The 17,542-nt window shown below is 41.9% G+C and overlaps 1 protein-coding gene across 5 annotated transcripts in view; it reads left to right on the top strand.

The window, feature by feature from the left end:
• ASB2 (ankyrin repeat and SOCS box containing 2) overlaps positions 1 to 17,542 on the top strand; it is a 99,029-nt gene that overhangs the window by 75,725 nt on the left and 5,762 nt on the right. For all 5 annotated transcript variants that reach the window (XM_077268282.1, XM_077268291.1, XM_077268275.1 and 2 more), the window contains 5 exons: positions 4,967 to 5,122; positions 5,905 to 6,150; positions 6,311 to 6,485; positions 13,418 to 13,979; positions 17,149 to 17,302. In XM_077268282.1, the coding sequence (XP_077124397.1) occupies positions 4,967 to 5,122; positions 5,905 to 6,150; positions 6,311 to 6,485; positions 13,418 to 13,979; positions 17,149 to 17,302 (1,293 nt within the window). The remainder of the gene's footprint in view (positions 1 to 4,966; positions 5,123 to 5,904; positions 6,151 to 6,310; positions 6,486 to 13,417; positions 13,980 to 17,148; positions 17,303 to 17,542) is intronic.

Below are 17,542 nucleotides of genomic sequence, written 5' to 3'. Positions count from 1 at the left end.
CTGTATATATGGCTACCTGTCACTGTACTGTATATATGGGTGTATTCCCCTTGTATGGCTGGCTGTCCCTGTGACTGTATATATGGCTGCCTGTGACTATATATATGGCTGCCTGTCACTGTATACAGTATACCGTGGCTGTATATATGGCTGCCTCTCACTGTTTATGTGGCTGCCTGTTACTGTACATATGGCTGCCTGTGACTGTATATATAGCCGCCCGTGAATATGGCTGCCTGTGACTGTATATATGGCTGCCTATCATTGTATATATGGCTACCTGTCACTGTACTGTATATATGGGTGTATTCCCCTTGTATGGCTGGCTGTCCCTGTGACTGTATATATGGCCGCCTGTGACTGTATATATGGCTGCCTGTCACTGTATACATGGCCACCCGTGGCTGTATATATGGCTGCCTGTCACTGTATACAGGGTGGTCCAAAAGTAGGTGGACAGTATGTGTAATAGGGTTATGAAGGGGGAGATTTATCACACATGGTGTAAAGTGAAACTGACTTCGTTGCCCTTAGCAACCAATCAGATTCCGCTTTTCATTCTTCACAGACTCTTTGGAAAATGAAAGGTGGAATCTGATTGGTTGCTAAGGGCAACTGAGTCAGTTTCACTTTACACCATGTGTGATAAATCTCCCCCTTCATAACCCTATTACACATACTGTCCACCTACTTTTGGACCACCCTGTATATAGCCGCCCGTGACTGTATATATGGCTGCCTGTCACTGTATATATGGCTGCCTGTCACTGTACTGTATATATGGATTTATTCCCCTTGAATGGCTGGCTGTCCCTGTGACTGTATATATAGCCGCCCGTGGCTGTATATATGGCTGCCTGTCACTGTATACAGGGTGGTCCAAAAGTAGGTGGACAGTATGTGTAATAGGGTTATGAAGGGGGAGATTTATCACACATGGTGTAAAGTGAAACTGACTTCGTTGCCCTTAGCAACCAATCAGATTCCGCTTTTCATTCTTCACAGACTCTTTGGAAAATGAAAGGTGGAATCTGATTGGTTGCTAAGGGCAACTGAGTCAGTTTCACTTTACACCATGTGTGATAAATCTCCCCCTTCATAACCCTATTACACATACTGTCCACCTACTTTTGGACCACCCTGTATATAGCCGCCCGTGACTGTATATATGGCTGCCTGTCACTGTATATATGGCTGCCTGTCACTGTACTGTATATATGGATTTATTCCCCTTGAATGGCTGGCTGTCCCTGTGACTGTATATATAGCCGCCCGTGGCTGTATATATGGCTGCCTGTCACTGTTTATGTGGCTGCCTGTCACTGTATATATGGCAGCTTGTGGCTGTATATATGGCTGCTTGTCACTGTATATATGGCAGCTTGTGGCTGAATATATGGCTGCCTGTCACTGTTTATGTGGCTGCCTGTGACTGTATATATGGCTGCCTGTGACTGTATATATAGCTGCCTCTCGCTGTATATATGGCAGCCTGTCATTGTATATATGGCTGCTTGTCACTGTACTGTATATATGGGTGTATTCCCCTTGTATGGCTGGCTGTCCCTGTGACTGTATATATGGCTGCCTGTGACTGTATATATGGCTGCCTGTGACTGTATATATGGCCGCCCGTGGCTGTATATATGGCTGCCTGTCACTGTTTATGTGGCTGCCTGTCACTGTATATATAGCCGCCCGTGATTGTATATATGGCTGCCTGTCACTGTTTATGTGGCTGCCTGTGACTGTATATATGGCTGCCTGTGACTGTATATATGGCTGCCTGTGACTGTATATATGGCTGCCTCTCGCTGTATATATGGCTGCCTGTGACTGTATATATGGCCGTCTGTGACTGTAAATATGGCCGCCTGTCACTGTATACAGGGTGGACAGTATGTGTAATAGGGTTATGAAGGGGGAGATTTATCAAACATGGTGTAAAGTGAAACTGACTCTGTTTCCCTTAGCAACCAATCAGATTCCACTTTTTATTCTTCACAGACTCTTTGGAAAATGAAAGGTGGAATCTGATTCGTTGCTAAGGGCAACTGAGTCAGTTTCACTTTACACCATGTTTGATAAATCTCCCCCTTCATAACCCTATTACACATACTGTCCACCTACTTTTGGACCACCCTGTATATAGCTGCCCGTGACTGTATATATGGCTGCCTGTCACTGTATATATGGCTGCCTGTCACTGTACTGTATATATTGATTTATTCCCCTTGAATGGCTGGATGTCCCTGTGACTGTATATATGGCTGCCTGTGACTGTATATATGGAAGCCTGTGACTATATACACTCACCGGCCACTTTATTAGGTACACCATGCTAGTAACGGGTTGGACCCCCTTTTGCCTTCAGAACTGCCTCAATTCTTCGTGGCATAGATTCAACAAGGTGCTGGAAGCATTCCTCAGAGATTTTGGTCCATATTGACATGATGGCATCACACAGTTGCCGCAGATTTGTCGGCTGCACATCCCAAAGATGCTCCATACAAGGCAGGATGGATCCATGCTTTCATGTTGTTTACGCCAAATTCTGACCCTACCATCCGAATGTCGCAGCAGAAATCGAGACTCATCAGACCAAGCAACGTTTTTCCAATCTTCTACTGTCCAATTTCGATGAGCTTGTGCAAATTGTAGCCTCAGTTTCCTGTTCTTAGCTGAAAGGAGTGGTACCCGGTGTGGTCTTCTGCTGCTGTAGCCCATCTGCCTCAAAGTTCGACGCACTGTGCGTTCAGAGATGCTCTTAGGCCTACCTTGGTTGTAACGGGTGGCGATTTGAGTCACTGTTGCCTTTCTATCAGCTCGAACCAGTCTGCCCATTCTCCTCTGACCTCTGGCATCAACAAGGCATTTCCGCCCACAGAACTGCCGCTCACTGGATTTTTTTTCTTTTTCGGACCATTCTCTGTAAACCCTAGAGATGGTTGTGCGTGAAAATCCCAGTAGATCAGCAGTTTCTGAAATACTCAGACCAGCCCTTCTGGCACCAACAACCATGCCACGTTCAAAGGCACTCAAATCACCTTTCTTCCCCATACTGATGCTCGGTTTGAACTGCAGGAGATTGTCTTGACCATGTCTACATGCCTAAATGCACTGAGTTGCCGCCATGTGATTGGCTGATTAGAAATTAAGTGTTAACAAGAAGTTGGAGTTGGACAGGTGTACCTAATAAAGTGGCCGGTGAGTGTGTGTGTATATATATATATATATATATATATATATATATATAATCTGCCTCTCACTGTATATATCGCCGCCCGTGACTGTATATATAGCTGCCTGCCCGTGACTGTATATACGGCTGCCTGTCACGGTACTGTATATATGGGTGTATTCCCCTTGTATGGCTGGCTGTCCCTGTATGTATGTGTGTGTGTGTGTGTATATATACTGTATATATATAGCTGCCTGTGTCTGTATTCATTCGGATGTCACTGGCCTCCTGTTGCTGCACTGTATATATGGCTGACTATCTCACCTGTCAGTGCAAATATAGATTTCACTTGTATGGCTGCCTGTCACTGTATGTGTGGCTGTCATTCTATAGCTGCCTGTCATTTACAGTCGTGGCCAGTAGTTCTGAGACTGACACACATTCTGGTTTTCACGCTTTACGGTTTTTGTGTTTTTGGTTCCTTTAGTCGCTGTTTCTATGGTTACTAACTGACAATTATAAACATTCCGTCAGTTGTTACATTTTATTGACAAATTCATGAAGTTTCCGTGATGTCTTAATGCTGCAACTTGTTCTCCAGACTCCTGCCCCTTGTTCTCCACACTCCTGCCCCTTGTTATCCACACTCCTGCCCCTTATTCTCCACACTCCTGCCCCTTGTTCTCCACACTCCTGCCCCTTGTTCTCCACACTCCTGCCCCTTGTTCTCCACACTCCTGCCCCTTGTTCTCCACACTCCTGCCCCTTGTTCTCCACACTCCTGCCCCTTGTTCTCCACACTGCTGCCCCTTGTTCTCCACACTGCTGCCCCTTGTTCTCCACACTCCTGCCCCTTGTTCTCCACACTCCTGCCCCTTGTTCTCCACACTCCTGCCCCTTGTTCTCCACACTCCTGTCCCTTGTTCTCCACACTCCTGTCCCTTGTTCTCCACACTCCTGTCCCTTGTTCTCCACACTCCTGTCCCTTGTTCTCCACACTCCTGCCCCTTGTTCTCCACACTCCTGCCCCTTGTTCTCCAGGCAGCTGGAATCGGCTTCTGGGCAGATCCTGACTGATGGCCGCCCATTCTTGCCTCATCAGAGCTCGGAGTAATCACAATTTCTGGAGTTTTGTTTGAGGCGTTTTGAGGATTTACCACAGGTTCTCACTAGGATGTGATCTGGAGATTTTCCGGCAGTGGGCACAAAATCTCACTTAGTTCTCACTTTTGCCTTGTGACCTGGTCTCCATCATGGGTCAAAAAGCGTCATCACCACATTGTCCAGGATGATGGGAGAAGTTGTTCTTGGAGGAGGTTTAGATCCTGTTCTTTATTCAGAGTCCTAGCTATAATATTGAGTGATACCCCTCCATTGGATGAGAAGCCCTGCACATTGTGAGAAGCCCCTACACACGAGTGGTCTCAGGAGGCTTTATTGTCGGCAGACACAGGACTAACGGCAGCAGCACCATCTCTCTGGACAATCATTGTTCCCGATGTCGGGGTTTCATCAAAGAAAATAACTGCAGGGACCGGACTACAGAGGACGAGGGGTAGAGTTATTTTCTCTGATGAAGCCCCTCAGACTGTTTGGGATGTTGGGAAGAATGATTGTCCAGGAACAGGCGGTGACGCTGCCATGAGTCCTGTGTCTGACAGCAGTATTGCCGGGGAGAGTAGAAATAAGGAGCAGCACTGGGAACATTGAGGCCGATCATGGAGTCTGTGCTGACCAAGTACACGGCACAAATTCTCTGTAGTGAGTGGTTTGTGCTTCGTGCAGCGTATCCAACAACGATCGACCAGCGGACGCTGCAGGAGGAGACGGCGCTGTATATCGCGGCCGTACACGGACACCTGGACTGTATACAGTTCCTGCTGCAATCCGGAGCCGAGCCAGATATTGTGAACAAGACCAGAGAAACCCCCCTGTATAAAGGTAACACCCCATGTATATACCTCCTCCGAGAGACCGTATCACGCAGGATTAGATACACGGCTCAGCAGTCAGTATCACACAGGATAGGATTAGATACACAGCTCAGCAGACAGTATCACACAGGATTAGATACACGGCTCAGCAGACAGTATCACACAGGATAGGATTAGATACACAGCTCAGCAGACATTGTCACACAGGATAGGATTAGATACACAGCTCAGCAGACAGTATCACACAGGATTAGATACACGGCTCAGCAGACAGTATCACACAGCATAGTATTAGATACACAGCTCAGCAGACATTGTCACACAGGATAGGATTAGATACACAGCTCAGCAGACAGTATCACACGAGAGGATTAGATACACGGCTCAGCAGACCGTATCACACAGGACAGGATTAGATACACAGCTCAGCAGACAGTATCACACAGGATAGGATTAGATACACGGCTCAGCAGACAGTATCACACAGGATAGGATTAGATACAAGGCTCAGCCGACAGTATCACACAGGATAGGATTAGATACGCAGCTCAGCAGACAGTATCACACAGGATAGGAGTAGATACACGGCTCAGCAGACAGTATCACACAGGGGAGGATTAGATACACGGCTCAGCAGACAGTATCACACAGGGGAGGATTAGATACACGGCTCAGCAGACAGTATCACACAGGGGAGGATTAGATACACGGCTCAGCAGACAGTATCACACAGGAGAGGATTAGATACAGCGGCTCATGTTCTATAACTCCCGTTATTCTCCTGTGCAGCCTGTGAGCGGAAGAACAGCGCCGCCGTCCAGTTGTTGGTTGACTACAGGGCTGACGTTAATCACCGTTGTAACCAGGGCTGGACGGCACTGCACGAGGCGGTGGCGAGGAACGCTCTGGACATCATTGATATCTTAGTAAAGGGAGGCGCAAAGATTGAAGCCAAGAACTGTTACGGCACCACCCCGTTATTTGTAGCGGCGCAGAGTGGACAGCTGGAGGCGCTGCGCTACATCGTAAAATGCGGTAGGTGACATTAGGTGGCTGTGGTGGTGCTGGATACCGTATGCGGCTGTGGTGGCGCCTGATCTTGTTGGTGGCCACAGTGGTGACCAGATTAAAAAAAATAAATAAATAAAGAAGTGGACAATCCCTTTAATTTTTTGTTGTTACTTTCTTTCACCAGGCGCTGACATAAACACGCAGGCCAATGACCTCGCCACGGCGCTATTCGAAGCCTCCAAAAATGGTCATGACGACATTGTCGAGTTCCTCCTGTCCCAAGGAGCCGACGCCAACAAACAGAATAAAGATGGGTTTCTGCCCATTCACATCGCAGCGAAGAAACGTGACAACGATGAGTAAGTCGTCCCTCCCCCACACACCCCACTCACCCGTGAACTCTGCCCCTCAAAATCATTCTGCATGCCTCCAACATGAGGAAAGCGAGATAGCGCTGACAGATCCTGCACTCACGAAAAACACATCTGGCACTGGTATCACTGACGGCGCTGGTGCTGCGGCCGCGGGGGGCTGATGTCACCTCCGAGGAATCTAAACATGTAAGTGCATCTGTATGGGGGAACACAAGGAGAACAGCAGGAGTCACAGGGGCGCTCCCACTTCTGGCTATGCCCTATACAGATTATATACATCTCCCATAAGCCAGGAATATATCTCTTGTCTCAGGGCTATGCTATATTTCTGACTTATTATCTCAGGGCTATGCTATATTACTGACTTATTATCTCAGGATTATGCTATATTCCTGACTTGTTATATCAGGGCAATGCTACATTACTGATTTATTATCTCAGAGCAATGCTATATTCCTTACTTATTATTTTAAGACTATTCTATATTCCTGACTTATTATCTAAATGCTATGCTATATTCCTGACTTATTATTTCAAGGCTATGCTATATTCCTGACTTGTTATATCAGGGCTATGCTATATTACTGATTTATTATCTCATTGCAATGCTATATTCCTGACTTATTATCTCAGGGCTATGCTATATTACTGACTTATAACAAGTCAGGAATATAGCATAATCCTGAAATAATAAGTCAGTAATATAGCATAGCCCTGAGATAATAAGTCAGGAATATAGCATTGCACTGAGATAATAAATCAGTAATATAGCATAGCCCTGATATAACAAGTCAGGAATATAGCATAGCCTTGAAATAATAAGTCAGGAATATAGCATAGCATTTAGATAATAAGTCAGGAATATAGCATAGTCTTAAAATAATAAGTAAGGAATATAGCATTGCTCTGAGATAATAAATCAGTAATGTAGCATTGCCCTGATATAACAAGTCAGGAATATAGCATAATCCTGAAATAATATCAGGGCTATGCTATATTCCTGACTTATTATCTCAGGGCTATGCTATATTACTGACTTATTATTTCAGGATTATGCTATATTCCTGACTTGTTATATCAGGGCAATGCTATATTCCTGACTTATAATTATAAGTCTATGCTATATTCCTGACTTTTTATCTCAGGACTATGCTGTATTCCTCCTGTTGCGATTCCTCCACAGAGAGAGAGAATGTTAGTCTAAGAAGAGGTTTCACAGGTACCCATTCACATAGAGACGTTTATTCTCAGCGAGGAAAGGAAAGCGTAGGACCTGGTATACGAGAGATGCCCTAAAGTGGCTACCAGGTACACATAAAATTGGCCATTTTTATGCGCTAAACGCTCTCATTTTTCATATTTCTAGTGCAGTAATGCAGTTCAGTTTTCATGTTTCATGTTTGCATGTTTCAGCGATGCAGCGTGCTGCCTTATTTACTTGACTGTATACGAGTTGGTGACTCTAGGTTCAGCACCTGTTCACACTTAGCCTATGTTTGGATGTGACGGTCAGTTTTTTTAAATGTATGCTGTATTCCTGACTTATTATCTAAATGCTATGCTATATTCCTGACTTATTATCTCAGGACTATTCAATATTCCTGACTTATTATTTCAAGGCTATGCTATATTCCTGACTTTTTATCTCAGGGGTATGCTGTATTCCTGACTTATTATCTAAATGCTATGCTATATTCCTGACTTCTTATCCCAGGGCTATGCTATATTCCGGACTTATTATCTCAGGGCTATGCTATATTTACTGACTTATTATCTCAGAGCTATAATAATAATAATAATCTTTATTTTTATATAGCGCTAACATATTACGCAGCGCTTTACAGTTTGTACACATTATCATCGCTGTCCCCGATGGGGCTCACAATCTAAATTCCCTATCAGTATGTCTTTGGAATGTGGGAGGAAACCGGAGTGCCCGGAGGAAACCCACGCAAACACGGAGAGAACATACAAACTCTTTGCAGATGTTGTCCAAGGTGGGATTAGAACCCAGGACTCCAGCGCTGCAAGGCTGCTGTGCTAACCACTGCGCCACCGTGCTGCCCGCTATGATATATTCCTGACTTATCTCAGTATTATGCTATATTCCTGACTTATTATCTCAGGATTATGCTATATTCATGACTTGTTATCTCAGGGCTGTGCTAACTTCCTGACTTATTATCTCAGGGCTATGCTATATTCCTGACTTATTATTTCAGGCCTATGCTATATTCCTGGCTTATCTCAGGATTATGCTATATTCCTGACTTATTATCTCAGGGCTATGCTATATTCCTGACTTACTATCTCAGAATTATGCTATATTCATGATTTGTTATCTCAGGGCTATGCTAACTTCCTGACTTATTATCTCAGGGCTATGCTATATTCCTGACTTATTAGCTCCGGATTATGCTTTATTCCTGACTTGTTATATCAGGGCAATGCTATATTACTGATTTATTATCCCAGAGCAATGCTATATTCCTGACTTATTATCTCAGGGCTATGCTATATTCCTGACTTGTTATCTTAGGGCTATGCTATATTCCTGACTTATTGTCTCAGGATTATGCTATATTCCTGACTTATTGTCTCAGGATTATGCTATATTTCTGACTTATCTCAGAGCAATGCTATATTCCTGACTTATTATCTCTGGGCTATGGTATATTCCTGACTTCTTATCCCAGGGCTATGCTATATTCCTGACTTCATATCCCAGGGCTATGCTACATTCCTGACTTATCTCAGGGCTGTGCTATATTCCTGACTTATTATCTCAGATTTATTCTATATTCGTGACTTGTTTTCTCAGAGTTATGCTTTATTACTGACTGACTTATCTCAGGGCTACGCTATATTCCTGACTTATCTCAGAATTATGCTATATTCCTGACTTATTATCTCAGGGCTACGCTATATTCCTGACTTGTTATCTCAGGGCTATGCTATATTCCTGACTTATTATCTTAGGGCTATGCTATATTTCTGACTTATTGTCTCAGGATTATGCTATATTCCTGACTTGTTGTCTCAGGGCTATGCTATATTACTGACTTATTATCTCTGGGCTATGCTATATTCCTGACTTATTATTTCAGGGCTATGCTATATTCCTGACTTATCTTAGGGCTATGCTATATTCCTGACTTATTGTCTCAGGATTATGCTATATTTCTGACTTATCTCAGAGCAATGCTATATTCCTGACTTATTATCTCAGGGCTATGGTATATTCCTGACTTATTATTTCAGGGCTATGCTATATTCCTGACTTATCTTAGGGCTATGCTATATTCCTGACATATTGTCTCAGGATTATGCTATATTTCTGACTTAATACTATCCGTCCATCAATAGAATAAGTTGCCCATAAGGACACTCAACTATAATAAATCAATTATATCCATGAGATGCAATTGCCATGGATAAAGAGTGACATAGGCTAAAGTATAATTAAAAATAATTTTTATTACAACATATAAAATAAAAACCTAATTATAAAACAGGGCTGAAAAAACCTCCAAAGGGAGGGAAGTAAATACAGGCACAGGTGGTGCAAATAGCAATGCAATGGAAGATGTATACCAATGACAAAAGCACGGACTGCAATATAAAACAATAATGCACATAGGAACACTGCTGCGTAAGTGAACCACTGAAACAGACAAAGAAATTCTATCTGTACATATAGTATGGGAAAAACAGCAGTGGGCTAATAAGTGCAAAATACTAGGCACACCTATACCATGTGAATGATAATATACACTACGTAGTGACGATGGTAGTCCCAGTAATGCCAATATAGCAGGACAGGCTAACCGTGTACAATAAACATGCTTACCACAAGGTATACTGTGTCTGAAGTCCTCCCTCCCGCCCGACGGGCACCGTTTCGCTGATCGCTTCTTCCGGGGGCGTCCGGGGACGCCCCCGGAAGAAGCGATCAGCGAAACGGTGCCCGTCGGGCGGGAGGGAGGACTTCAGACACAGTATACCTTGTGGTAAGCATGTTTATTGTACACGGTTAGCCTGTCCTGCTATATTGGCATTACTGGGACTACCATCGTCACTACGTAGTGTATATTATCATTCACATGGTATAGGTGTGCCTAGTATTTTGCACTTATTAGCCCACTGCTGTTTTTCCCATACTATATGTACAGATAGAATTTCTTTGTCTGTTTCAGTGGTTCACTTACGCAGCAGTGTTCCTATGTGCATTATTGTTTTATATTGCAGTCCGTGCTTTTGTCATTGATATACATCTTCCATTGCATTGCTGTTTGCACCACCTGTGCCTGTATTTACTTCCCTCCCTTTGGAGGTTTTTTCAGCCCTGTTTTATAATTAGGTTTTTATTTTATATGTTGTAATAAAAATTATTTTTAATTATACTTTAGCCTATGTCACTCTTTATCCATGGCAATTGCATCTCATGGATATAATTGATTTATTATATTTCTGACTTGTTATCTCAGAGCAATGCTATATTCCTGACTTATTATCTCTGGGCTATGCTATATTCCTGACTTATTAGCTCAGGGCTATGCTATATTCCTGACTTTAAATCCCAGGGCTATGCTATATTCCTGACTTATCTCAGGGCTATGCTACATTCCTGACTTGTTATCTCAGAATTATGCTAAATTCCTGACTTATTATCTCAGGGCTATGCTATATTCCTGACTTGTTATCTGAGGGCTATGCTAACTTCCTGACTTGTTATCTCGGGGCTATGCTATATTCCTGACTTTAAATCCCAGGGCTATGCTATATTCCTGACTTATCTCAGGGCTGTGCTATATTCCTGACTTATTATCTCAGATTTATTCTATATTCGTGACTTGTTATCTCAGAGTTATGCTTTATTACTGACTGACTTATCTAAGGGCTATGCTACATTCCTGACTTGTTATCTCAGAGTTATGCTATATTCCTGACTTATTATCTCAGGGCTATGCTATATTCCTGACTTGTTATCTCAGGCCTATGCTAACTTCCTGACTTGTTATCTCGGGGCTATGCTATATTCCTGACTTATTATCTCAGAATTATGCTATATTCCTGACTTATTATCTCAGGGCTATGCTATATTCCTGACTTGTTATATTAGGGCTATGCTATATTTACTGACTTATTATCTCAGAGCTATGCTATATTCCTGCTTTATTATCTCAGGATTATGCTATATTCCTGACTTATTATCTCAGGCCTGAGCCATATTTCTGACTAATTTTTTCAGGGCTATGCTATATTCCTGACTTATTGTCTCAGGATTATGCTATATTTCTGACTTGTTATCTCAGAGCAATGCTATATTCCTGACTTATTATCTCTGGGCTATGCTATATTCCTGACTTATTATCTCAGGGCTATGGTATATTCCTGACTTATTATTTCAGGGCTATGCTATATTCCTGACTTATCTTAGGGCTATGCTATATTCCTGACTTATTGTCTCGGGATTATGCTATATTTCTGACTTGTTATCTCAGAGCAATGCTGTATTCCTGACTTATTATCTCTGGGCTATGCTATATTCCTGACTTATTATCTCAGGGCTATGCTATATTCCTGACTTTAAATCCCAGGGCTATGCTATATTCCTGACTTATTATCTCAGGGCTATGCTATTTTCCTGACTTGTTATATTAGGGCTATGCTATATTTACTGACTTATTATCTCAGAGCTATGCTATATTCCTGCTTTATTATCTCAGGATTATGCTATATTACTGACTTATTATCTCAGGCCTGAGCCATATTTCTGACTAATTTTTTCAGGGCTCTGCTATATTCCGGACTTATTATCTCAGGATTATGCTATATTCCTGACTTATTATATCAGGATTATGCTATATTCCAGACTTATTATCTCAGGGCTATGCTATATTCCTGACTTATTATCTCAGGACTATGCTATATTCCTAAGAAAATACAAGGCTGCCCTCTGGATTGCTTAGAATGGCAAATCTAGACAATTGGAACTGCATTACTGCCATAGAACAATGGCTAAGTGTGTACTTACACACAAATTAGCCAATGTATATGAGCCCAACTGCAACGTCAATGCGTACCTTGTAGTTGGGTCCCTGTCCTGATAAAATACCTTTCGGATTAAAAAGCCTACAATATGTAGGGCAGGAAGGAATCGGCTAGTTAAAACCACCTGAATCTGATGGGATTGGGCGTGGGAGTGCACATGTCACATGAGTTTGCTACATACAGAAAAAAACTGACCAGCAAATCAAGGAAATTGGAATTGCATTCTAGATTTACCATTCTAAACAATCCAGAGGGCAAATTTATGTTTTCTAAGAATTGTTATGTTAGCTGGCACCTGTTCACACAAGTTGGGATGTCCTGGTCCGTTTTTCTGTTTGTATGCTATATTCCTGTCTTAGGCCTCTTTCACACATCAGTTTTTTGCTATCAGTCGCAATCTGTTGAATTTTGAAAAAAACGAATCCGGTGACTGATGCCGCTGAATCCGTTTTTTTCTTATAGACTTGTATTAGCAATGGATTGCGACAGATGGCTTCACGTTTCATCCGTCGTTCGCCGGATCCGTCGAAAATTGTCCGGCGGCCGGAGACAAAGTATCGCTTTTTTGTGTGTGTTGAAAAATCGGACAGCGACGGATCCGTCTCCGTCCGTCGTTTGCTCGAATGGAAGCTTATGGCGCTGGATCCGTCAAATGACTAGTGCATCCATCCAGAAAACGAATCCGTCGCATCAGTTTTTCACAATCTGTGACGGAGCCGTCGATCCATCGAGCCAACGGATTGTGACTGACAGCAAAAAACTGATGTGTGAAAGGGGCCTTATTATCTCAGGGCAATGCTATAATTCTGACCTTTTATTTATGCCATTTTGATGACAGGTGTCATATATTCTTGATATTTTAGCATCATCTCCATGTTGATCCCAGTGACAAGCCGCGTGCGGGTGAAGAGAAGTGGGATAAGCCCCTTGCACATAGCAGCAGAGCGCAATAATGATGACATATTGGAGGAACTCATCAATGCCGGCTACGATGTTAACTTCACCCTCTCCTTTGACCGCGCCCGACTGTACGAGGACCGGCGCAGCACCGTTATCTACTTCTCAGTCATGAACAACAATATTCCTGCAACTAAATTGCTGCTAGAAGCCGGAGCCAACCCAAATATCGATATCATCAATCCGCTGCTGATCTCCATAAGACACGGCTGCCTGACCACGATGAAGATGCTTCTGGACCACGGGGCAAATATAAACGCCTATATCTCCACCCACCCAACCTCCTTCCCGGCCACCATCATGTTCTCCATGAAGTATCTCAGCCTGCTGAAGTATATCATGGACTTGGGGTGCGATGCAGAGTCTTGCTTCACCTGTGAATATGGAAATGGACCTCATCCTCCAGTACAAGATCAAAGACAACAGGAAGATACACCTCAAAACCCTAAACAGCCCAAAATTATCCAGGTACAGCCAAGTGGTACATCACAGGAATATAACTACTATAATACTGCCTCCTATATACAAGAATATAACTATTATCATACTACCCCTATGTACAAGAATATAACTACTATAATACTGCCTCCTATATACAAGAATATAACTACTATAATACTACCCCATGTACAAAAATATAACTACTATAATACTGCCTCCTATATACAAGAATATAACTATTATCATACTACCCCTATGTACAAGAATATAACTACTATAATACTGCCTCCTATATACAAGAATATAACTACTATAATACTACCCCATGTACAAAAATATAACTACTATAATACTGCCTCCTATATACAAGAATATAACTACTATAATACTGTCCCCTATGTACAAGGATATATCTACTATAATACTGTCTGCTATATACAAGAATATAACTACTATAATACTGCTCCTATACAGTCATGGCCAAAAGTATTCACACCCCTGAAATTCTGTCAGATAATACTCAGTTTCTTCCTGAAAATAATTGCAAACACAAATTCTTTGGTATTATTATCTTTATTTAATTTGTCTTAAATGAAAAAACACAAAAGAGAATGAAGCAAAAAGCAAACCATTGATCATTTCACACAAAACTTCAAAAATGGGCCAGTCAAAAGTATTGGCACCCTCAGCCTAATACTTGGTTGCACAACCTTTAGCCAAAATAACTGAAACCAACCGCTTCCGGTAACCATCAATGAGTTTCTTACAATGCTCTGCTGGAATTTTAGACCATTCTTCTTTGGCAAACTGCTCCAGGTCCCTGATATTTGAAGGGTGTCTTCTCCAAACTGCCATTTTTAGATCTCTCCACAGGTGTTCTATGGGATTCAGGTCTGGACTCATTGCTGGCCACCTTAGAAGTCTCCAGTGCTGTCTCTCAAACCATTTTCTAGTGCTTTTTGAAGTGTGTTTTGGGTCATTGTCCTGCTGGAAGACTTATGACCTCTGAGGGAGACCCATCTTTCTCACACTGGGCCCTACATTATGCTGCAAAAGTTGTTGGTAGTCTTCAGACTTCATAATGCCATGCACACGGTCAAGCAGTCCAGTGCCAGAGGCAGCAAAGCAACCCCAAAACATCAGGGAACCTCCGCCATGTTTGACTGTAGGGACCGTGTTCTTTTCATTGAATGCCTCTTTTTTTTCTCCTGTAAACTCTATGTTGATGCCTTTGCCCAAAAAGCTCTACGTTTGTCTCATCTGACCAGAGAACATTCTTCCAAAACGTTTTAGGCTTTTTCAGGTAAGTTTTGGCAAACTCCAGCCTGGCTTTTTTATTTTCTCGGTGTAAGAAGTGGAGTCTTCCTGGGTCTCCTACCACACAGTCCTTTTCATTCAGACGCCGACGGATAGTACGGGTTGACACTGTTGTACCCTCGGACTGCAGGGCAGCTTGAACTTGTTTGGATGTTAGTCGAGGTTCTTTATCCAACATCCGTACAACCTTGCGTTGAAATCTCTTGTCAATTTTTCTTTTCCGTCCACATCTAGGGAGGTTAGCCACAGTACCATGGGCTTTAAACTTCTTGATGACACTGCACGCGGTAGACACAGGAGCATTCAGGTCTTTGGAGATGGACTTGTAGCCTTGAGATTGCTCATGCTTCCTCACAATTTGGTTTCTCAAGTCCTCAGACAGTTCTTTGGTCTTCTTTCTTTTCTCCATGCTCAATGTGGTACACACAAAGACACAGGACAGAGGCTGAGTCAACTTTAATCCATGTCAACTGGCTGCAAGTGTGATTTAGTTATTGCCAACACCTGTTAGGTGCCACAGGTAAGTTACAGGTGCTGTTAATTACACAAATTAGAGAAGCATCACATGATTTTTCGAACAGTGCCAATAATTTTGTCCACCCCCTTTTTAATGTTTGGTGTGGAATTATATCCAATTTGGCTTTAGGACAATTCTTTTTGTGTTTTTTCATTTAAGACAAATTAAATGAAGATGATAATACCAAAGAATTTGTGTTTCCAATCATTTTCAGGAAGAAACTGAGTATTATCTGACAGAATTGCAGGGGTGTGAATACTTTTGGCCATGACTGTATACAAGAATATAATTACTATAATACTGCCACCTATGTACAAGAATATAACTACTATAATACTGCCTCCTATATACAACAGTATAACTACTATAATACTGCCTCCTATGTACAATAATATAACTACTACAATATTGCCCCTGTGTACAAGAATATAGCTACTATAATACTACCCCTGTGTACAGAATACAAGAATATAGCTGCTATAATACTGCTCACTGTGTACAACAATATAACTACTATAATACTGCTGCTATGTACAAGAATATAACTACTATAATACTGCCCTATGTACAAGAATATAACTACTATAATACTGCTCCCTCCTATGTACAAGAATATAACTACTATAATACTGCTTCTATGTAAAAGAATATAATTACTATAATACTGCTCTCTATGTACAAGAATATAACTGCTATATTACTACTCCAATGTACAAGAATGTAACTGCTATAATACTGCCCCTATCTACAAGAATGTAACTGCTATAATACTGCCCCTATGTACAAAAATATAACTGCTATAATACTGCTCTGTATGTACAAGAATAAAACTGCTATAATACTGCTCCTATGTACAAGAATATAACTAATATAATACTGCTCCCTTCTATGTACAAGAATATAACTACTATAATACTGCTCCTATGTAAAATAATATAATTACTATAATACTGCTCTCTATGTACAAGAATATAGCTACTATAATACTGCCCCTATGGACAAGAATATAACTACTATAATACAATACTGCCCCTATGGAGAAGAATATAACTACTATAATACTGCCCCTATGTACAAAAATATAACTGCTATAATACTGCTCTCTATGTACAAGAATAAAACTGCTATAATACTGCTCCTATGTACAAGAATATAACTGCTATAATACTGCTCTCTATGTACAAGAATAAAACTGCTATAATACTGCTCCTATGTACAAGAATATAACTACTATAATACTGCCCCTATGTACAAAAATATAACTGCTATAATACTGCTCTCTATGTACAAGAATAAAACTGCTATAATACTGCCTCTAGTTTCTGAGTGTCATATTGTCAATAATTTTTTTTATTCCCCCAGTTTTGTGAGATGGTTTCTACCCCGGAAATAAGTCGCTGGGCCGGTCCTATTATCGACGTGCTCCTGGATTATGTGGGGAACGTGCGTCTCTGTTCCCGATTACAGGAGCACCTTGACAGCTACTCTGGTTGGGATTGTATTAAGAGAAAAGCAGGTACCTTATATCAATCGTACATCAGCAGACTCCAGTGGGAGTAGTAGTCCTCTGTTAGAGATCGGCCTCTTCCATGCCTGTTCAGTGTTCATCTGTACATACGTGAATATTCAGTAGTGATGTGCATTGTCCCTGATGGGCAGGGTGCTGGCGATGATGGAAACCGGTGACCTTTGATGGAGGATTTAGGGACTTCTTTTTTGTTTTCAGAACACTTTTGAACAATTTTGTAAGCTTGTC

The sequence above is a fragment of the Ranitomeya variabilis genome, chromosome 1 (assembly GCF_051348905.1).
Source record: "Ranitomeya variabilis isolate aRanVar5 chromosome 1, aRanVar5.hap1, whole genome shotgun sequence".
NCBI lineage: Eukaryota > Metazoa > Chordata > Amphibia > Anura > Dendrobatidae > Ranitomeya > Ranitomeya variabilis.
Note: the sequence above shows the minus strand (reverse complement) of the source record. Positions and strands in the feature narration are given on the sequence as shown.